At 63.3% G+C, this 20,614-nt stretch overlaps 4 protein-coding genes across 4 annotated transcripts; 3 read left to right on the forward strand and 1 right to left on the reverse strand.

Annotated features, from left to right (window-relative positions):
- Positions 1-343: 343 nt before the first annotated feature.
- On the reverse strand, positions 344-2,834 carry SLC52A2 (solute carrier family 52 member 2). Its single transcript, XM_052651783.1, has 5 exons — positions 2,395-2,834; positions 1,989-2,181; positions 1,012-1,885; positions 794-917; positions 344-689 (listed from the first exon to the last, which is right to left on the reverse strand). The coding sequence occupies exons 2-5, from the start codon at positions 2,116-2,118 to the stop codon at positions 477-479; spliced, it is 1,341 nt and encodes a 446-aa protein (XP_052507743.1). The 5' UTR covers positions 2,119-2,181; positions 2,395-2,834; the 3' UTR covers positions 344-476.
- A 139-nt stretch (positions 2,835-2,973) lies between these two features.
- Positions 2,974-5,929, forward strand: FBXL6 (F-box and leucine rich repeat protein 6). Its single transcript, XM_052651763.1, has 9 exons — positions 2,974-3,393; positions 3,663-3,821; positions 3,984-4,047; positions 4,338-4,469; positions 4,544-4,651; positions 4,738-4,851; positions 4,920-5,151; positions 5,231-5,477; positions 5,740-5,929. The coding sequence occupies exons 1-9, from the start codon at positions 2,996-2,998 to the stop codon at positions 5,888-5,890; spliced, it is 1,605 nt and encodes a 534-aa protein (XP_052507723.1). The 5' UTR covers positions 2,974-2,995; the 3' UTR covers positions 5,891-5,929.
- Positions 5,930-6,685: 756 nt separating this feature from the next.
- On the forward strand, positions 6,686-8,688 carry TMEM249 (transmembrane protein 249). The gene is made up of 6 exons (XM_052652034.1): positions 6,686-6,700; positions 7,044-7,239; positions 7,602-7,696; positions 7,801-7,996; positions 8,156-8,241; positions 8,487-8,688. The coding sequence occupies exons 1-6, from the start codon at positions 6,686-6,688 to the stop codon at positions 8,670-8,672; spliced, it is 774 nt and encodes a 257-aa protein (XP_052507994.1). The 3' UTR covers positions 8,673-8,688.
- Positions 8,689-16,980: 8,292 nt separating this feature from the next.
- SCRT1 (scratch family transcriptional repressor 1) lies at positions 16,981-19,971 on the forward strand. Its single transcript, XM_052651997.1, has 2 exons — positions 16,981-17,095; positions 19,028-19,971. The coding sequence occupies exons 1-2, from the start codon at positions 16,981-16,983 to the stop codon at positions 19,969-19,971; spliced, it is 1,059 nt and encodes a 352-aa protein (XP_052507957.1).
- The last annotated feature ends 643 nt before the right edge of the window (positions 19,972-20,614 follow it).

Here is a 20,614-nt window from a genome sequence, read left to right on the forward strand (position 1 = left end):
TAATCTGTGTGGGTCCTTAGCCCAGACCCCAGGCCCCGGGAGCAGGCCTTCTCTGTCCCTCTGGGCACTTCTCTGTGTTTAGAGGACAGAGTTCCACAAACCTGGGATCTCCAGACACTGCCCCAGGGAGCGGCAGCCCCTCCTGAATAGGTCAGACTACGGCTCCAGATCAGAGGAGGTCTATCTGCACAACAGAAGTTGTTCCCGGGATCGACTCCAACTCATGGAATAAAAATGCTTTATTGTACAAATCCCACACAGATCCCGGGCCAAGTCCGAGTCCCCAACTGGGCCCTGGCTCTGAGCCTGCTGTGTCCCCCACCTGCCTGCAGTGCCAGGTTCGCCTGTGGAGTGTGCAACTGTCTGTGAGCAGGCCGCACGTGAGGCGGGCCTCCCCAAGCAGTGGGCAGGCAGTCTCTGTGGCAGCCGCACCCTGAATACAGGCTGGGGGAGCAGAGTCCCCCCCAACACGAGGCTTAGGGGCCACAGGGGTCCACGCAGTCCTTCCCGCTGCGGAACACTTGGTAGATGCTGGTGGGAGGGAACATGGCCACAGCGCCGAGCAGGGAGCCCACCTGGATGGCCACGCCAGCGGCCAGCAACGCCGGCTGGCCCCCACCATGCAGGAGCGAGCTGGCAGCCACCTTCACGTACGAAAACACGCCCAGACACAGAATCCACGACACCACCTGGGAGGGTGAACACAGTAGCAGGCTGAGTGGAGATGCCCTGCTCTAAGGCAAACCCCTCCTGATGGCCACCCTTTTTGTTGCCCTGTCCCCAGACTACTCACCACAAGGACCACCCCTGCGGAGGTGCCCACCAGGGGTGGGCAGGGGCTCAGGACTGCCAGTGCCATCAGGTAGGCCCCAAAGAGCATTCCCAGCAGAGAAAGACTGCCCAGCCCTGCCAGGGACCTGCCAAGGGTGAGTCAAAATTCAGAGCTGGCTGTGCCTGGCCCAGGGCCTCACCCCTAAATCCCACCCCGAGGGGCCTGGGCTCCCTGTGTACCTGCACAGAACACCCATGGCTAGAAAGCAGGCAAGTGGGTTGGCAGCACTGCCCAGCACCACAGCCAAGTGGTAGGCGAGGCGCCCGTAAGGCAAGCAGGAGTAGCTCTGTGCAGCAGGCAGCACGCCGTTGGTCAGAGCATTGGTGACAGCCAGGAGGCCCAGCAGGAAGGCGCCGTGGGTGGAGAGTAGCCTGGGGACCACAGGTTCTGGGCTGGGGGTGGCGTCTGCCACCGGGCTGGGGGGTTCCTGCAGGGGCGAGGCCTCTTCCTCTTCCTCCTTCTCCACTCCTGGGGTTCCCACCCGCAGGCCAGGCCCTGGGCCGCCCGTGGGTACAGACGGCGGCAATGGCAACAGCAGCAGGAGACCCTGAAAGGCGGCAGCTGAAATGACCAACAGGGTGGACAAGATCCCAAAGAAGGTGCTGGCAGGAAAACGCTCTGGGAAGTAGAGGGGGGGCCCAGGGGTGCCATTGGTGGGGGTTGGTGGGCACTCGAGGCGGCCCACACCCTGCACTAGAGCCAGGACACAGGGCAGCAAAGCACTGAGGCCTTGGCCCAGAAAGAAAGACCTCAAGAAGGGAGGTGGCAGGCGGCTCAGAAAGGGCAGGAAAGTGACGTTAGAGGCACAGCAGGCCAGCGCCAGCACGAAGGCCAGGGCCAGGAAGGCCACGGAGTGCTCCTGCCCCGCCACTGTGGTCACCTGCCGCCACAGGGGGGCCAGCAGGGCCGTGCCCACCACGCCCAGCGCCTGCACCACCTGGATGGGGACCCGCTCGCCCTTGCCCGGGGCCAGCCGCCTCCACACGGTCACCACCAGGAGACCCAGGTTCCCCAGAGCCACAAGCACACAGAGGTAGGAGGGGAGACTCCAACCTGCAAGGAAAGAAAGGAGGCAGCTGTGTCAGGGGCAGGACACCCAAGGAAGGAGAGCAGCTTCAGCGTCAGCACCCCCCAACCCACCCCGGCCCCCACTCACCCTCAGGTAGGTTTTTCACTACCACAGGGAGCTCCACCCAGATACCATTGACTGCAGCCCATGAGCCCATGCCAAAGAGGGCTACCAGCAGGTGGGTCAACACCAGGCGGCCCAGCGGGGGTGCTGCCATTCAGGTCAAGGCTGGAGCCTCCAGGACAGGGCAAAGGTCACAGCCAGCTCTTCTTTTCCCCACCTAGGTCCAAAGAAAATGCTTCGGCCCTGGGAACTGAAAACCTGGTCTGGCTTGAAGGGAAGAGACTCGCATGCAGGATCACGACAGAACAACACAAAACCGGAGTAAGGAGAGGACCAAGCAGCCAGAGATACTGAGTGGGGTGCCAGGGGTGGGGTGTAGGAGGTAGGAGGGGCCAAGCAAACCCGGGACACGACACCAGGATACACATACCCCCGGGCTGGCAGAATAGCGGGAAGCGCCGGAGCCAGGGCAGAATGAGTAAAAGAGGGAGATGACCTTCGGGTCTGAGTGGCCGAGACCGCCGCCACCACACTCGCACCTATGGACACGGAACAAGAACTCCGGGACAGGGCGCCGCACACTGCTGCGGCTTCTGCGAGCCACGGGAGAGTCGGAGCCGAGTCGGGGCTAGGGGTGTGACCGCGGCGGGCACCGCCCCGCCCTACGTCGGGGAGCCGCGGAGTGCCGACCGGTGCGCCCAGGTCCCGCGCCTCCCGGTCCTGAACCTGCGCGCTGCCAGGTCCGGCGGCGGTCCGTCCAGCCACACTCTGAGGGCGCCGCCTCCGCCCAGGGCCACTACAGTAGAGCTAAGACGCAGCTGAGCCGTAGCGAGAGCCGCAACTCACCCTCCCGGACTAGGCGAAAGCGCTCTCCAGACCGGCCCCAGCGCCGGAAGCCCCGCCCCGGAAGTTAGGTGCAGAGCCCGAGCGAGGGGCCGGCCCGAGGGCCAGACCCCGCCCTGGTCACGCCCTTCCGCCGCAGGACCCGCCCCTTCCGTTCCCGGGCGGAATCTGGAGCGGGGCGGGTGGTTATGGCTTCGGGGGCTGCAGGGCGGGCCCGCAGGGCCCGGCGCAGAGTCCGGGTCGTGCACCCGGCCGCGGCGCGGACCCGCTCGGCGGAAGACTGGTGGTGGGATCGACTTGCTCCGAGCGGCTCAGGATACCACCTGCTGCAGTCAGACAGCATGCTGCTGGTGCTGCCAGGCCCGCGGCCCGCCCGCCCCCGCGCGCAGAGGCGCGCCGCCCGCAGAGCTCAGCGGCTGCGGTCCCCAGGGTCCCGTGCGGCCGAGGCCAAGCCCAGGACCGCGCCAGCGCCCACGGCGCTGCAGGAGCCCGACCCGGGCTGGGGCTACCGCGTTCCCCTGGAAATCCTGCTGCAAATTTTCGGGTTGCTGGTGGCGGCTGATGGGCCTATACCCTTTCTCGGCAGGTACCCTAAGCCCTTTGCGCGCAGCGCCCTAGCTCAGGCCGACCGAATAGGCACGCAGCGGGGGCCCGAGAGCCCACACACGTGTCCACGGCAGCAGTCTCTCAGGGTCTAGTTGGAAAACCCGGGGCCGCGCTTTGAACTGACCGCGGCGCTGTGAGAGTTGGGGGGGGGAGGGGGCAGGTCCCTCTTAGGAAACCCCACAGCGGCAGCCAATGAGGGCGAGCGTCGGCCACAGAAGGCCCGGCTCCTCACCAAATCCTTTCTCCCAGGGCTGCGCGCGTGTGCCGCCTCTGGAACGAGGCCGCCTCCCAGCCTGCACTCTGGCACACCCTGACCCTGTCTCCCCCGCTGGCTGGCCGCCCCACCAAGAGTGGGGCCAAGGCTGAGAAAAAGCTTCTTTCTTCCCTGGAGTGGCTTATGCCCAATCGGTGAGGAATTCCATCTTTTTCTTACTCCCTCACATCACTTTTGTGTCGTGTGAAAGCCCCAGGCCCCTTCTGCATCCCTGCACCAGGGGGAGGGGCGGGGAGAACGCTGGCAGAAGGGAAGCAAGGAAACAGCCTGCAGCTCTGCCTCTGCTGTCGGCCCAGGTTCTCGCAGCTCCAGAGGCTGACTCTCATCCACTGGAAGTCCCAGGTACACCCTGTGTTGAAGGTGAGAGCGCGAGGCTGCCCTACACACCAGCCATGACACTCTAGGGTTGCCCAGTACTTCCAGGAAGTGAGTCAGGTACCGTGGGGGCCCAGTGGTGCCCCATGAGGACGCCTGCTTGGTTTTCTTTTCCTGGCATCTCCTCCAGGAGGGAGGAGTGAGAAGTGGGAGCACCCAGGTAGGCCTGGCATGGCCAGAAAGGAGCTCATTGCTGAGACAGTGAAGTGGTGTTGGCACCAGCCATTGGTCTCTTTCCGTTCTCCAACTCCCACCTGGCCCTCGGTCTTCCACAGCTGGTTAGCGAGTCCTGTCCTCGGCTCACCTTTCTCAAGCTTTCTGACTGTCATGGTGTGACCCCTGACGCTCTGATCATGCTAGCCAAAGCCTGCCCTCAGCTCCACAGCCTGGACATACAGCACTCAATGGTGAGCCCTATGTCCCCAGAGGCCCCAAGGAAGCCTGGGCTGAGGTGGCAGGTACTCCTGTGCTGGGTCCCTAGGTGGAGTCCACGGCTGTGGTAAGCTTCTTGGAGGAAGCTGGACCCCGAATGCAGAAGCTGTGGCTGACCTACAACTCCCAGACAACAGCCATCTTGGGTGCACTGCTGGTAGGTTGGTGACAGCCAGGAGCAGAGTTGGGTGCCAAGCCAGGGACTGCCAGATGCCCGACCTTGTGTTCTCCCCACCTCTACAGGGCAGCTGCTGCCCACAGCTCCAGGTCCTGGAGGTGAGCACTGGCCTCAACCACAACATCACTCCCCTCCAGCTGCCTGTAGAGGCCCTGCAGAAAGGCTGCCCCCAGCTGCAGGTACCTGACGCCCCACCTCTTGCACCTGTCACCCCCCTCCCCATCTGCAGCCTGGGCCTCGCTCCCAGGTGCTGCGGCTGTTGAACCTGATGTGGCTGCCCAAGCCTTCCGGGCGAGCGATGACTCCTGGCCCAGGTTTCCCCAGCCTTGAGGAGCTCTGCCTTGCTAGCTCCACCTGTAACTTCGTGAGCAACGAGGTCCTGGGCCGCCTGCTCCACGGATCCCCTCACCTGCGCCTGCTGGATCTGCGCGGCTGTGCTCGGATTACGCCTGCTGGCCTGCACAATCTGCCATGTCAGGGTCAGTGCTTCCTGGGTGGCAGGCGGGATGCAGGGATCCTTGCCCACCCAAAGCTCATGCCCACTTCTCTCACCTCCAGAGCTGGAGCAGCTTCACCTGGGCCTGTATGGCATGTCAGACCGGCTGACGCTAGCCAAGGAAGGCAGCCCTCTGCTCACCCAGAAGTGGTGTCACAGTCTGCGGGAACTGGACTTGAGTGGCCAGGGCTTCAGTGAGAAGGACCTGGAGCAGGCCTTAGCTGCCTTTTCAGGCACCCCTGGGGGCTCCCACCTGGCCCTATGCTCCCTCAACCTCAGGGGCACTCGGGTCACACCGGGCACAGTCAGGTTAGCAACCCACTAGTTCCTTGGAGCCAGTATAGCTTAGCCTCCATCCTGTGTGGCTTGCCAGTTCCAGGGGTCAGAAAAGGGAGCCCATACTGGCCAAGCCCCTGCTTGGGGTTGTCCTTAGGGACACCCAGGGTACTGAGGGTGGGTCTTGATGGATGTAGGGGGCATAGCCAGCTGTGGAACAAGAGCAGCGAGGGCTCCCTAGACTGGCCCAGCCCTGCTGGTGCTTAACCTGCCATGGCCTGCCCTGCTCCCACAGCTCTGTGATAAGCAGCTGCCCAGGTCTGCAGTACCTCAACCTGGAGTCCTGCCGCTGCCTTCCCCGGGGCCTCAAGCGGGCCTACAGGGGCCCAGAGGAAGTCCAATGGTGCCTGGAGCAGCTGCTCACCAGCCTCCCCTCCCCCAGCTAGCCAGCTCCAGCCCCTCTGCCAGCCAGCCCTGCTCTGCCTCTTTTCCCAGTTTTGGATATTTGAGTGTTTTGTTATAATAAAACCCTTTTTGGAACTCGTTGTGTAGTCTTTGGGATCAGAGTGAGGGGACAGGGGTTGTCCCTGAGGGAACTACTTGGGGGTAGCCCCTTGAGTTTGCCTGTTGCTGTGCCTTGCCAGCTCACTCCTGGACTGAGTGCCTGTGCTTGTGTGCCCCATCCTAGGGCACTAAGGTGAGCTGCCTCATAGTATGTGAGGCTGTCTAGGACAGAGCTGGCAATGAAGAGAGGGTGACCACGCCCAGTCATGGGCTCCTTGTGGGCACCTGCCTGCTGATTTCTCTCCAACTTAGGCCTAGGGTGTCTCACTGTTAAGGCTGACCTACCCGAGTCAGGGACTAAAAGGCCGGGATGCGGGGCGGGGACTGGAATCCGACTGGGGTGGGGGCGGGGCCGAAGCGAGGGGCCAGGCCAGAGATGTGGCTGGATTTGGCGTTGGAATCGCAGGCTGGACCCGCACGTAGGCGGCCCGGGCCGGGCCCGAGCCCTGAGGGAGCACAGGCTAGGTGGAAGCCCCCAGGGGTGCCTGAGAAGGTAGCTAAGGTCTGCTCCAGGTCCTTCTCACTGAAGCCCTGGCCACTCAAGTCCAGTTCCCGCAGACTGTGACACCGCTTCTGGGTGAGCAGAGGGCTGCCTTCCTTGGCTAGCGTCAGCCGGTCTGACATGCCATACAGGCCCAGGTGAAGCTGCTCCAGCTCTGGAGGTGAGAGGAGTGGGCATGAGCTTTGGGTGGGCAAGGATCCCTGCATCCCGCCTGCCCACCTGCCACCCAGGAAGCACTGACCCTGACATGGCACATTGTGCAGGCTGGCAGGAGTGATCCGAGCACGTGATGTGAGCCAGGCTGTATAGGGGGCCTCCAGTGGGGCAGGGGCTAGCCGGCAAGTTCACGCCCACCACAACAGAATGGTCCCTTCTAGAACCCATTGACCAGAGCTTCTAGAACCCGGCGCCGCGCAGCCTAGAACGCCACCTGGTGTCGCTCCCCTGTCTTCTCAGAGCTCCTGCTCCTTCCTGACCGCAGCCCTGGAGGCATTATTCTCCCAGGTATGAGCGTAGCTGTGGGCAGTGGGTAGTGGCAACAGACGAGCCGCCCAGCTGACCATCCGTACCCGACCCAGGCCCCCAAGGGCCGGATCAGCGGACTGCCTACGACCTCTAGCGGTAAGCCCTTCCAGCTCTGGGCCCAAGGACTCTTCTGCACCGAGCGCAGCCTCGCCAGGCGCCTCAAGAACAACAGTTTCTACCCGTTCATGCAGCAGCAGCCCAACGGTGCGCGCGGACCGAAGTTAGGGACCGGGACTCCAACGCTCATGCAGGGGAACGCAGGGCAGGGACCGGAATCAGAGTAGGGAGGGGAGGGGAGGGGCAGGGCCAGAGGGCGAGGCGGGGCTGACTCGAGGGGCGGGCCCAGAGGGCGGGGCGGGGCCGAAGCGGGGGCGGGGCATTAGAGCCCCGGGCCTGGGCCGGGCCTGCTGGGGCACGATTAGGCGCTGGAACCGCAGGCTGGATCCTATCCGAGGCCCTGGGCCCTACGTGGGGCGGGCTGTTCCGGGCCCGAGCCCTGGCGCTGCCACCTCAGGCAGCAAGCAGGAGCCCGGTGTTCTCACGCGTCCTCGGCGCGCCGCCCCTAGTGTTCGTGCTCGAGTACTACCTGGACACGCTGTGGAAGGGGACGCTGCTCTTCATAGTATGCATCTTGCTCATCAGCTTCGGTCTCGTGAGCGAGGTCTGGGCTCCCGGGCCCGCCCACACGACCTTCCTACCCCAGGGACCCGGCCCCGCCTTGCCACCGGCCCGCGGCGGCTCAGGGAGTTCCCGCGGCGCCCGCAGGTGCAGAAGCAGGAGACCTGGGGCTTCCCTGCCTACGGCGTGGGCGTGGGCCTGTGGCTTATGATCTCGTCGCTGCCGCGGCGCCGCCTGGTGCTGAACCACGCGCTTGGCGTGTACCACTTCTCCATCCAGGGCCGCACCGTGTGTCAGGGCCCCATGCACCTGGTCTACGTGCGCCTGGCGCTCAACTCGGACGGTGATGCGAGGGAAGGGCCGCGGACTAGGGCAGGGCGTGCAAGGGACGGGAAGCCACATGGAGTGGGGAGGGGCGGACACACGCGGGCCCACGCCCCGTCCCCGGAGCCCCGCCCCTGCTCCCCAGAGTCTGGGAGCTGAGCAACTTGCCCCTTACTAGCCTATCGAAGGTGCTTCTTCCAGCTGGTTCTGTGCGGCCACAAGCTAGAGCCACTAGTGCTGGTGCAGCTGTCGGAGCGCTATGAGGTGCGTCCGACAGACACTCTTGTTTCCCTTCTCGGTCCAACGGGATGCCGACCACTGTTTAGGCTCTTAAGATGGGGACATTTCGCAGGTGGATGGTGCATACAATGGGCGCCTGGCCCGGGCCCTCAAGCTGGTAGCTGGCAGAGAGGGTGCCAGGGCTGACGGTCAGGGCTGGAGGTGTGGTTTGGCAAAGGGAGGGACTAGCAAGAGCTGACCTGACCGCCACTCGCCACCCGCTCACACAGCAAATGGAATACCTGGGCCGGTACATTGCCCGGAAGCTCAACATTAACTACTTTGACTGCCTGGCCACGTCGTACAGGCATGTGGTCCGCCACTGGCCGCTGGGGACCACCTACAGCCCAGGCATCGTGCTGCGCAAGACCGGTGCCTACGACGAGGGGAACCCTCAGTGGGACCCGGACGTGTGATGCTGCCAGCAGGCACCCACCCTTCTCCCACCTCACGAGGCATTCTGCCTTCCCCTCCAGTCCCCCGCCTCCACCCCACCACGGGCCTTCTCAATAAAGTGACCTCTTGCTTCAAGCCAGGGGGTTTTCTTTGTGCGAGTTGGGGCTGCTTCTCCGGGATCTTCCCCTCCTGCCCAGCTCACAGGGCCTCAGGAGGTCTGGCAGGAAGCAACGGGGAGTTTGGGTTGGAAGATGGTAGTAGTGGGACTGAGCCTGACAAGCAGCCAGGCATCTAGGACATGTGTGGGACATACTGCCTTTCACGGTCAGTAGAAGTGCTGACCAATGAGCAGAATCCATGGGTCAGAATCTGATTGGTCCAGTCTGGGCCAGATGCCTTTTCTAGTCCAATCAGAAATGAGACAAGGACACAGCCAAAGGTCAAGCCCTGTGTCTTCTGGTGGACTCTACTCCCCAGAGTTACTGCTGCTGCGCCCTGGGCCAGAGCTCAAGGCCTGCTGGGGGACAGACCCATGGTACCCCTAGAGCATGCTCCTGCCTGACTTGTGGGGCCCCAGTTCCACATTCTCTGAGCGGCAGGTGTTTTTGCTTCCTGGGTGCTGGAGGCTGCTGTGGGAGCAGAGAAGTCACTTTAGTTTCCTGTCAGGGTTTAGCGTCTGTCTACAATGCGGGAGACCTGGGTTCGATCCCTGGATCGGGAAGATCCCCTGGAGAAGGAAATGGCGATCCACTCCAGTATTACTGCTTGGAAAATCCCATGGACAGAGGAGCCTGGTAGGCTATAGTCCATGGGGTCGCAAAGAGTCAGACACGACTGAGCAACTTCACACATTCACATGCTCATGACCCCGGTCTGGTCTTTGTGCTTCATGCCAGCTTAGTGTCCCTGGAACCAGGACCACCTGCATAATTTGCAGGGCCCCATGGAAAATGAAAATGCAGAAGTCCTTGTTAAAAAGTTATCAGTTTCCAGATGGCAGCACTAGAGCATTAAAGCAAGCACTGGCTCCCGGACCTCATGTCACATGCTCGTGACACTGGCCCTGCCTGGAACCCTGGCTCAGCGTTGCTCACCTTTTGGCTGCCAGCATCTGTGGCCATCTCTGGAGTGGAGTCCAGAAGCTAGGTGAATGGCTTTAGGCAATCCCAGGGAGCAATTGTTGTTCATGGCTCAAGGCTAGGAACCCCTACTTCTCAGGAGGGGTTCTACCAGGAGATGGGCTCAAGAGGTTGGGCAGAACCCAGCTGTGGAGGTACTGGGATAGGTTGGGGGTCAGTGCAGCAAGGGAGGTATGGAGTGTGGAATGTGAGCCAGGGGCTCGGCTGCCTGGATGAGTGCCTGTGACCAAGCCAGGCCTGGGATGGCCAGGCTGTCTGTCAGATGTGGACAGGGGCTAGAAAGGCATGCCAGCTGCCTGGGTTCCCGAAGCTTGGGCTCCACTCAGTCAGTCAGTGAGACTTTAGGGTGGGCTTTGTTTCTACCCAGTGACCCAAAGCCTCTGCCCACTTGGAGCTGATGACCTAAGGGTGACCCAGGTTGAAGCGCCTACTTCTTTGCTGGCAAAGTGGCTGGTGGAGGGTGGCGTTCCTTCAGCTAGGGGATCAGGGCTTTGCAAGGATTCAGCATTTGAGCTGATATGAGAAGTTGTGATCGTGTGGCGCTCTGGGGGAGAGACTTCTGGGAAAAGGGGGTGTGAGGTGCAATGCAGGGTGGAACTGGACGTGTAGGAGAAGCCATGAGGAAGGGGACTGGGGCCTCGGGAAATCACTGGGGAGTTGTAAGCACTGCCATCTGAGGAGATTGTGGGGAAGGAATTGTGCAGGGAGAGAAGGGCACAGGGGAACGGAGAGGATCATGGGCAGGTCTGAGCCCCATTGAGGCCATAGCAGACAGGATTTGTGGGCGGGCTGGATGCAGGTTGGAAAGGAATCCAGGGTGGGACTTGAGCTGGGCAGGCAGAACAGTGAAGGAAGGACTCACGGGTGGAGGACAAGTGGATACAAACAAGCACCCTGATCTCCGGTGCTTCAAACAGCAGTGATGTACTTGTCATGGTTTTGTGGGCTGGCTGGGCTCAGCTGTGTGGTTCCACTCCATAGGTGTAGCAGCAATTGCTCATATGGCTGCATCAGCTGGGATCTCAGCTGGGGCCAGAATGTCCAAGATGACCCTCATCCTCCAGGGCCTCTTTTCAAGTGGTATCTCAATATTCAGCAGACTATCTTGCTGCTGGTTTGCAAGAGGGAGTGTTATAAGAGGACAAGACCCAGTGGGCCATAGTGCATACCATCTGCATGCATTATTCATACCACATCCCAATGGAGAAGCAAGTCATGTGGCCAAACCCAGAGCCAGAATGGGAAGAGTCTACCAAATGTGTGAACACCAGCAGGATCCTGGGATCCACAAATGTAAGTAGCCCACCACAGTCCACCATCTGGCTCCTCCCAAGACCTCCAGCATCTCCTCCCATTGCAGAACTCAGCTCAGCCTGCAAGTCCGGGATCTTGCATCTAAGTCAAGTCCACATACAGATGAGGTTTCTCAGGTGTCCTTTCTTGGGTATGGCCCTCTCAGGGGTCACTGTCCTTCGCTGCCCAGTACCAATGTCTTCAGGCCCATTGTTTCATCTATTTTGTCCAGTTTTGAACAAATACTTATTTTTGGCTGCGTTGGGTCTTTGTTGCTGTGTGCAGGCTTTCTTTAGTTGTGGAGAGCAGGGGCTACTCTCTAGTTGTGGTGCTCAGGCTTCTCATTGCAGTGCCTTCTCTTGTTGCAGAGTATGGGCTCTAGGGTGCCAGACTTCAGTAGTTGTGGCTTGTGAGCTACAGAGCACAGGCTCAGTGGCTGTGTTGCATGGACTTAGTTGCTCTGTGGCGCGTGAGATCCTTTGGGACCAGGGATAGAACCCGTGTCCCCTGCAAGGCAGATTCCTCACCACTGGACCACCAGGGAAGCCCTATTTTGTCCAATTCTCTAGTTGTTCCAGGTAGGGTGGTAAATCTGCTTCCTGTAACTGCACTCTGTGCTGGAAGTGGCAGCCACCTTAGTTTCTCTGGAGCTCAACTAGTCTGATGCTTAAGTCAAGGCCTGACCCTCACCACCCTCTGCACTTTGGCTGCAGAGCTGGGAGCCTGCCTCAGTGCAGGGGATCAAGGGGCTGGGCCTTCAGTGGCTAGACAAAGCTCTCCGCCCCTTGCTGTCCTCCCTTTGGGGCGTCAGTAGAGCTGAACCACAGCCATCCCACCCCCAGCCCCTTCGGTGATTGCTGCTCCTGCACTTCCCGAACACCAGGTCCTGGGCCCGCTGCCACGTTTCCTCCCTGCTGTGTGATCCCTGCTCACCACTGGCCGAAGGTCTAACCATCGGACCTCGGCCTTCTGCTTTGGCCTGTCTGAGTTCCGCCTGCACTGCAGACGGGTCCTCACTGCCAGCCAGGCAGTGGGTGAGCCTGCCCAAGTTCCTGCTGCCTGCCTTCTTGGACTCTTCTTTCCTGACGCCTGTCTGGGTTCTCCAAGAGGGAGCCACTGAGGCAGCAGTGTGAGGACATGCGCCTTGGTCAGCCCCGAGGAGGAAAGAGAGGAAGCAGGAGGGCCGAGGCCAGCCCAGCACCCTGCGAGGGCTGCAGTGTCAGAATGGCTCACCAGAGACGTCACACATCAGGCTGAGATGCCAGGCCTTTGCCTCCTGCATTGATCAGCCGTTGGGTGCTGGCCACCACTAGAAGGCTGGGATGTGGGGCAAGGGGCAACCCCTGGAGCCTCTGACAGCTGAAGGTGTCCTCTGTAGGCAATGGAGCCAGAGTCCTTCCCAGGAGGACCATAGAGGCCATGTGTCATGTGTGCACCCCAAAGAAAAGTCCCAGGAGTGGCAATGGGGGGTGGGACGTAGGCCAGCAAGTGTTCAGAAGACTGACCAGTGCCCTTGGTGAGGAAGTGTGGTCTCAGGTTCCTGTGAGAGTGAGAAGGTAAACGGGCAGCAGAGAGAAGGCCGTAAGCCTGGTCCTCGGTCTGTGGAGAGCGGGGGAGGAGCCTACTCCAGGTCATGGGCACCAAGTTCCAGAGCAGATGTTGAGTGAAAGTGGCAACCCTGTGGCAAGGTCAGGGAAGTGAGCGTATGGGGCCCACACTGTATCAGGAAGTACAGGCTGCCAGGCCACCACCCACCAAGCCTCTCTGCAGTGCAGGCGGGATGTCACCCGGCTGCCCACTGCCAGAGCCAACCTCGGTGGCCCCGGTGCTGGCCTTCCTCTGGTCACCGTCTCCCTCCTCCCCAGGGCTCACTCTGCCCCTGCTCTGGAGTCTCCTCTAAAACTCTGCAAAGAACACTCCTGGACTCAAGTGCCCGGTGACTTGATCGGGCAGACACTGTGTTAACACGTGGAACTCGGGCACAGAGGTGTTTCAGTTCTCTGGGAGTTACAGCTCAGGCTGAGGATGAGAGGCAGAGACTGTGAGCAGTTCTGGCAGCTGGATCCCTTGGACTGAGGAGGGTCCTGGGCCACGTTGGGAAGGCTGGCCTCTCCAATAGCCAGCTGGAGACCCTGGACACAGCAGGCTAAGGGGATGTTCCTGCCCAAAAAGGTCTGGTGGGACTTCCTGGAATCCCCAGGCAGGGCTAGATTGACTCACAGCAGGAGGCAGGGGGTCTCTGATACAACAACCAGACCCACCTGCTCTCATGTCTTTATTTCCTAAGAGAGAAGTGGCATTTTGTGATGGGGGGAGGGACAAAAAGGAGCCCAGATTGGCTGTGAACTGGTCTTAGGTGATAGTGGTGACAGGCACACAGTCTGATGCTCAACACTTTTGTGCATATCTGATATTTTCTATAATGAAATGTAAAAAAAAAAGAAAACCCCAAACCTGAATTTGCATATTTGTTGTTTAATGTCTTTTCTGGTGAAGCCTCATTTCTTGCGTAGTAAAATACCTATGAGTCTTCCCCTAAAGTCTGACTTTTTGGCTACCTGGGACCTGCCAGGTCTCACACACCTAGAAGCAGAGGCAGGCAGAGGAACACAGAACCAACACCAAATCCTTCCCATCTGACATGGATGAGGAGCTGCTGCAGCAATGTGAAGCAGGGCAGGGCAGCTGAGACCTTCAGGATGAGAGGCTCCTCGGGGTGCAGCATATGCATACACCTGGGGTGCTGGAGTGCGCCGAACCACGGAACCACTGGGTCCGCCACTGATACCCCAGTCTCTTCTGTAGCAAGGCCCCTTATACCTCCAGCTCCCAGTGGAAGACTCATGGTGGCCCGAGGGGAAGGGGCTGCAACTTTCCAAAAGCGTTAGTGTCTCCAACTGTCCTTTCCCAGCCTCTCCCTGGTGGGCTGGACCCCATTGTGGGGCAGTGACCTCGACCTCAGGGTGCCTGAAAGGAGGCAGGCGAGGAGGACTAAGTAATTGCTCACGGGCCCCATGTGTGCTCCACACCCTGGCTGTTCTGGACTGATGGCCAGGGCCTAGGCCCAGCTGCCCCTCCCTGCTGGGCGCCCCAGGGGCTGCAGGCTCTATCCACACGAGGGCAAGCAAGGGCGGCCCAGACGATCCCCTTGGGAGTGCCTGGCCGAGGGACACATGTGTCAGTGCTCCGACACCGCCCTGTCATCAAGAACGTTGAGAGCCAGGGGATGGGAAATTTACAGAGAGGCAGGAACTGGCACCAGGAGCCGGGGAAGGAGAAACAGAGAAGTTGGCTGAAGGAAGACAGAAATGAGGGAAAAGTGGAGGGCGATGGAGGAATGGGACTGAGGAAAGAGGTCCGGAGTGGGGCCAAAGGGTGGGCCAGGGGAGTGAAAGAGGACGAGGTGGAGGAACAAAAGCGCACGACAGACGACGGGGCGATGGGACCAACGGAGGGGGACAGGGACGCGGTCCGACCGCAGTGTTGGGGCGGACTTTGAGGGAGGTGGGGAGCTCCGGCTGAAGGGACTGCGCTTGGCACCTCCCGCTGGCGCCCCGAGGGTCCGCCCGGTAATTAGGCCTCGGTCCAGATGGGCCCCCAGTCCCGCAATCAAAATGCTAATCGGCCCCGCGCCTCCGGCTGCGCCTCCGCCGGGCCCCCCGGGAAGGGGCAGGGATGAGCCGCTCGGCCGAGGGGGATCCCTGCCCCCGCCCCCACTACGGGCCCCGCCGGCTGCGGCTCGGCGATAAGGGGGCGGCCGCGTCCCGCCCCCGCCCCTCGGGAGCACCAGCCACACAAGATGAATATCCCGCCGCCGCCACAAAGCGGGCCTGCGGTCCCTGCCGCGCCCGGCGCGGGGCCGGTTCGCTTACAGCCACGCTCGCTCGGCTCCTGTGTTGCGACGCTAGGTGAAGCCGAGAGATCCGCGGGCGGCGGCAAGCCGCCGAAAGCGCGCCACCGGAGCGGCCCTCCTGCCGCGCGCCCGGCCGGGTCCGCGGGCCCGACCACCAGCCCGGCACAAGGTCACCGCGCGCCGCGACGGGTGCGCGCGCCCCCGCCTCGCACGCGCTCCCGGCCGGAGCGCACCCGCACACTCCCGGGGCCGCCCCTGCGACCTTGGTCCCCAGAGACAGCGGGCCGCGTGGGGGCGCGCTCGGAGCAGGGAGACCCGAGCCACGGGCGGGGGCGCGTGAGGGGACAATGGCGACGCCGAGCCCTAATTGGGGACATATGTCCCCGCGCGCGGCCATTGTGCGGCCCGGAACTCCCCGCACCCCCGCGCCAGCCATTGGTCGCTGGGCCTGACGTCATGGGGGCTGCAAACTCTGGGCGGGCGGCCAGGGGAAGGGTTATCCGCCTGGTTGCGGGGCCGCGTGGGGGAGCTGCAGGCGCGCGGGAGGGCGGAAAACCACCAGTGAAACCGAATTTCTGGAGCAAGGGCACAGCAGCCCCTCTCCGTCTTCACACTCCGCTCGCTGCGTCGCCGCTGCGCTCGACCTCCGCCCCTTGGGGGAAGGGCGTGGGTGCAGAAGGCCTCTCCAGCGGGCACGGGGTCAGCCCGGGTGACCGAGCGGCAGGGACACACTGCGGCACGGGGTGCGCGCAGCACTTCCACACGGCGCTTTCGCTGCCTCAGCATTCGCTGCTTCTCCGGTCGCCTCCCCCACCTGCCCCCGCAGATCCCTCGCCTCCACACCCGACAGCTGGGCTGGGCGGACCGACCATTCTGGGGTCCACCCTGTGTTCTTCCCTCAAAGATCCCGAGTCCGGGCTCGTGGGCCCCAGGCCTGCTCCCACCTCTCCTCCCACGCCGCACAATGCTGCGGACGTCTGGGCCTCCATTCCCGGAGCCTATCGGGGGAACTCCACACGAGCTGGGGCCGCGGCATCCCCAAGACCCCTCCCAGGAGACCCTGGCGGGGGCCAGGCCCCGCGCAGCCATTTCCGCCGTCCTCTCCCCCATTCCTCCCTCCCCCTGCCGTCGCTCCTGGGCTTTAAAAGCTGGAGGCTGGGCCGGGCCGCAGGCAGAGGCGGCCGCGGGCGCAGGAGGCTGGGCCCGGGAGCTGTCCAAGCGCCGAGCCCCGCCCCCGGAGCCCCCATCCCTCCCTCCCACCTTCCCTCGGCCCGCCCTCCCCGAGCACCCCTCCCCCCCAGGACCCCCGCCCCCCGCCCGCCGCCGCCGTCGCCGCCGCCGCTCGCTCCGGCTGCAGAACAATAAAGCAAGGCTCCCAGAGACCCCCGCAGAGGACCCCCGCCCGGCGGCCGAGCCCCCGCGGCCCGCCCCTCGCCGCTCCCTCCGGCTGTGCGCGCCCGGTCGCTGGCCGAGGTGCTGGCCGGGCCGGCGCTGGCCGCGGTGCTGAAGCTGCCGGCGCTACCGCCGCCGCCGCCTTCTCCAGGCCCCGCGCCGCTACCTCCGGGGGCATGGGGGGTCGCTGACTGAAGCTCCGCCGCGGCGGCGGGGGGGAGGGGAAGGGGGCCGCGGAGCCGGGCCAGCCCTGCACCCACTCGCAGCCTCCGGGCCCGGGACGGAGCCGCTCCCCCCCTCCCCGCCCCCCCAGCCTCCTCCCCCGCCTGTCCAGGGGCGGCACTGCGGGCTGGGAAGCCGGGACCAGAGGAGGAAAGGAAGGAAGGAAGGAAGAGAAGAGAGAAGAGAAGAGCAGTGAAGAATAGAAGAAGAGAAGGAAGGAAGGAGAAAAAGAGGGGTCCGGAGCAGCAGAGGAGGAAACGCAGGACGGGCAGGCAGGAGAGGACGGCACCGCGCGGCAGCATCCAGAGGCCAGAGTGAGGACCCGTGCTGCCTCAGCCGCTCCTCGGATGGTGACGGGGCCCCGCCGCGGCCGCAGCCCCCCCGCGTCCCGGCTCCGCAGGCCCACAGCGCCGGAGCCCCGCAGGAATCATGCCCAGATCCTTCTTGGTCAAGAAGGTCAAACTTGACACATTCTCCTCGGCAGACCTCGAGAGCTCCTACGGGCGCGCCCGGAGCGACCTCGGCGTGCGACTGCAGGAGAAAGGTGCGAGTTGGGATGGGGCTGGGGGGCGGCGGGCGAGGGGCTCAGTGCTTGAAGGGGTAGAGTGTCAGAGACTGGGGCTGGAGGGACCAGGAACCCCAGGCAATAGGCTCGGAGGAACCAGAACCAGCAGGAGGCAGTGGCTGAAGCGGACTTGGGAGGGGATGGAGATGGGGGTGGGGAGAGGGGAACGCAGAGGTAGGCCAGAACGGAGCCAAGGCTGGGCAGGGAGAGCGTGGATGCAGGAGAGAATGTGGGGAACAGGGGTCAGGAACAGGAGGAACACACTGACCCGCGCCCTGACCAACACAGAATGGACCCTGCTGACATGACAGGAACCAGCAATGTATGCAAACCACACTCAGAAAACAGCCTGCCTCAGAACCCTTTTCTTTGGCTGCACCTTTAGCCCCCCTTCTAGGGCCAGCAGGGAAGTGCTAGGAGCTCCAGGGAGTAGCCATGTGGTCCAGTGGGGGCCGCCCACCTGTCGGGGCAGAGGCAGTAGCAGTGCCCCCGTCCCTGGGGCAGGGTCAGGGAGAAGGGTGTGGGCAGGTGGGCTGTGGGCAGGGAAGTCCAAGTGCTGGAGGCAGGAGGAGGCTCTTTGTGTTAGGGCGCCCAAATTCAAGGACAATTGCTAGCAAGTGGGCAAGGGGGCTGGGAGTGCCAGCAGCCTGGGGTGGTAAAACAAGTGTGACCTGCAGGAGCATAAGCCTGTGTGCACCCATGTGACTGCGTGTGGCCATGTGACTATGTGCACTTGTGTGTGACCCTGTATGAGTGTGTGCCTGTCTGTGTGCCACTACATGGGACCATGTGACTCTGAGGCCGCTATGTGCCCATGTGACTGGCAACCCCAGCTGAGAGTGTGTCTGGTTGGCTACATGTCTGACCCTGCGTGAGTAGGTGGTGCAGGCCTGGCTCAGGGTGCGGCCCACCCTGAGGGGACTCTAGAATTGACAGAGTCTTAGAGGCTGAGGGTAACTCTGAAGAAGCCAGACTCTGCTTCACACTCGTGCGGGGTGTGTATTTGTGACTTTGAGGTTGTGAGATCCATCTCATGCTTTGAGAACAACCGCAGTTGCAGGCATGAATAATGCTGCCACCTGCAACTTGTCCCTGTGAAGGTGTCCGCTGGTGCATGCCCTGGCACTGCCTCCAACACAGTGTCTTCCTGATCACATTTCCTGGGGTTCAGGAAGGCCCCACAAAGGATTAGGGCCTGGGGAGAGGGGGTAATGTGGAACAAGGTGGTACCCAACGGTGCAGGATGACGGAAAGGAGTGGAGTGGGGAGAAACAGTGGATGGAGGGAGACAGGGCTGAACGGAAGATGGTCAAATCTAGTGAGTAGTGGGAGACCTGGAAGATCAAAGGGAGGTAGAATTCTCCAGGGCTTGTTGGGGAACAGGTGAGCATCGAGGCTGGACACGGGCTCTGGGCACGGTGGATGAGCCAGTGGGAACCGTGAGGGCAGGAGCGACGGGGTCCCTGGACAGGCGGTCCTGGCTTTGTGCGCTGCGGTTCTGCAGTGTGTTGCATAATCAAGGAAAACTGCTGAAGTGGGGAGAACCCGAGGGGGAGGGAGAGGGGGAGGGGAGGAGGGGAAGGAGGGCGAGGGAAGCGCCGCCCCTCCCCCCTGACCTTGAAGCTCCGCGGAAGGTGGGGGGGGGGGGCAGCCGCGCCCGAAGATGCGAGTCTTTCCCTCCTCCAGCGAGGGCGGGGTGCAGCCCGGCCGGGCCCTGGCTCATCTCTCCTCTTTCTCCTCCCTTCCCTGCCGTCGCCATCCTCCCTGCCCCTCTCTCCCTCGGCCCCTTATCCTTTGTCCTCCTCGCTCCCTTCTCGCCGGCCCCGGTGTCTCTCGCCACCCTCCTGTGTGTCTTGCCTGCTGCCCGGTTCCCCTCCCGCTGTCTGCCTGTCTGTCCGCCTCGGCCCTTAGGATACCTCAACGACTACGCGGGGCCCGCCTCCGTCTACGATGGCGATGCCGAGGCGGCCTTGCTCAAAGGGCCATCCCCGGAGCCCATGTACGCTGCGGCCGTGCGGGGAGAGCTGGGCCCGGCGGCCGCGGGCTCGGCGCCGCCGCCCACCCCGCGCCCGGAGCTGGCCACAGCCGCGGGTGGCTACATCAACGGCGACGCGGCGGTCAGCGAGGGCTACGCAGCTGACGCCTTCTTCATCACCGACGGGCGCTCCCGTCGTAAGGCAGCCAACGCCAGCGCCGCTGCCGCCCCCTCCGCAGCTTCGGCGGCGGCCCCCGACGGCGACGGCGGAGGCGGGGTCGGGGCGGGCACTCGTGGTGCAGGGTCGGGGGCTGGGGGTCGGGGCGGCGCGCGCGCGGGGGCGGGCACCGAGGCCCGTGCGGCGCCTGGGGCCGGCAGCTCAGGAGGCCGGCACGCGTGCGGCGAGTGCGGCAAAACGTATGCCACGTCGTCTAACCTGAGCCGCCACAAGCAGACGCACCGCAGCCTGGACAGCCAGCTGGCGCGGCGCTGCCCGACGTGCGGCAAGGTGTACGTGTCCATGCCGGCCATGGCCATGCACCTGCTCACGCACGACCTGCGCCACAAGTGCGGCGTGTGCGGTAAAGCCTTCTCGCGGCCCTGGCTGCTCCAGGGCCACATGCGTTCCCACACCGGCGAGAAGCCCTTCGGCTGCGCGCACTGCGGCAAGGCCTTCGCCGACCGCTCCAACCTGCGCGCGCATATGCAGACGCATTCCGCCTTCAAGCACTTCCAGTGCAAGCGCTGCAAGAAGAGCTTCGCGCTCAAGTCCTATCTCAACAAGCACTACGAGTCGGCCTGCTTCAAGGGCGCCGCCGGCGGCGGTCCCCCGGCCCCTGCGCCCACCGCGCCGCCGCAGCTCAGCCCTGTGCAGGCCTAGGGCGGCGGTACCTCCGCCAGCCTGGTTGGCTCTCAGCAATATGGGCCCCCAGGGAGGTCTCCGCCGGCGACCAGGCGGAGGGGCCGGAAGGCGGGCCCCTCCTCACAGCAATAGGGGGAGGGGGCCCGGCCCCGCCCCGCCCGCCAGGGGCCTTCCCGGCCCCTTCAAGCAATAGGGTCCCGAGGGGAGACCCACCCCGAGCCCCCTCCCTTCCCCTCCAGGGTGCCCCAGGCTTTTTCCCAGCAATAGGGTCGAGGAGACCCAGAACCGAACCTCATCTCCGAGTTAGGTCTCTGAGACCGGGGTGGGGTGAGGTAGGGAGCGCCCCCTCCTCCCTCTTCTGCGCCCCTGGATCGCGTGGCAGAGACTCAGGTCTTCCCCACCCCTTCCCAAGCCTTCCAGAGCCCGGCCTGCGGCCTAGACGTCGGGGAGCAGCAACGGGGGAGGAGCAGGGTGAGGGGCGCAGAGGCTACCTGCGCCTCCTTCTCGGTGTCCGCTGAGCCCCAGGAGTGTTAGACGCGTGCGGATCGGGGACTGGGGCGGACGGCGGCACCTCTCTCCCTTGGGTTCCTTCCGGGGCCTCAGTCCGAGCCGCTTTCCTACCCTTGCCTCGCATCCTCTGCCAAATCCGAATTCTTCCAGC

This window comes from Budorcas taxicolor, chromosome 14 (genome assembly GCF_023091745.1).
Source record: "Budorcas taxicolor isolate Tak-1 chromosome 14, Takin1.1, whole genome shotgun sequence".
Lineage (NCBI taxonomy): Eukaryota > Metazoa > Chordata > Mammalia > Artiodactyla > Bovidae > Budorcas > Budorcas taxicolor.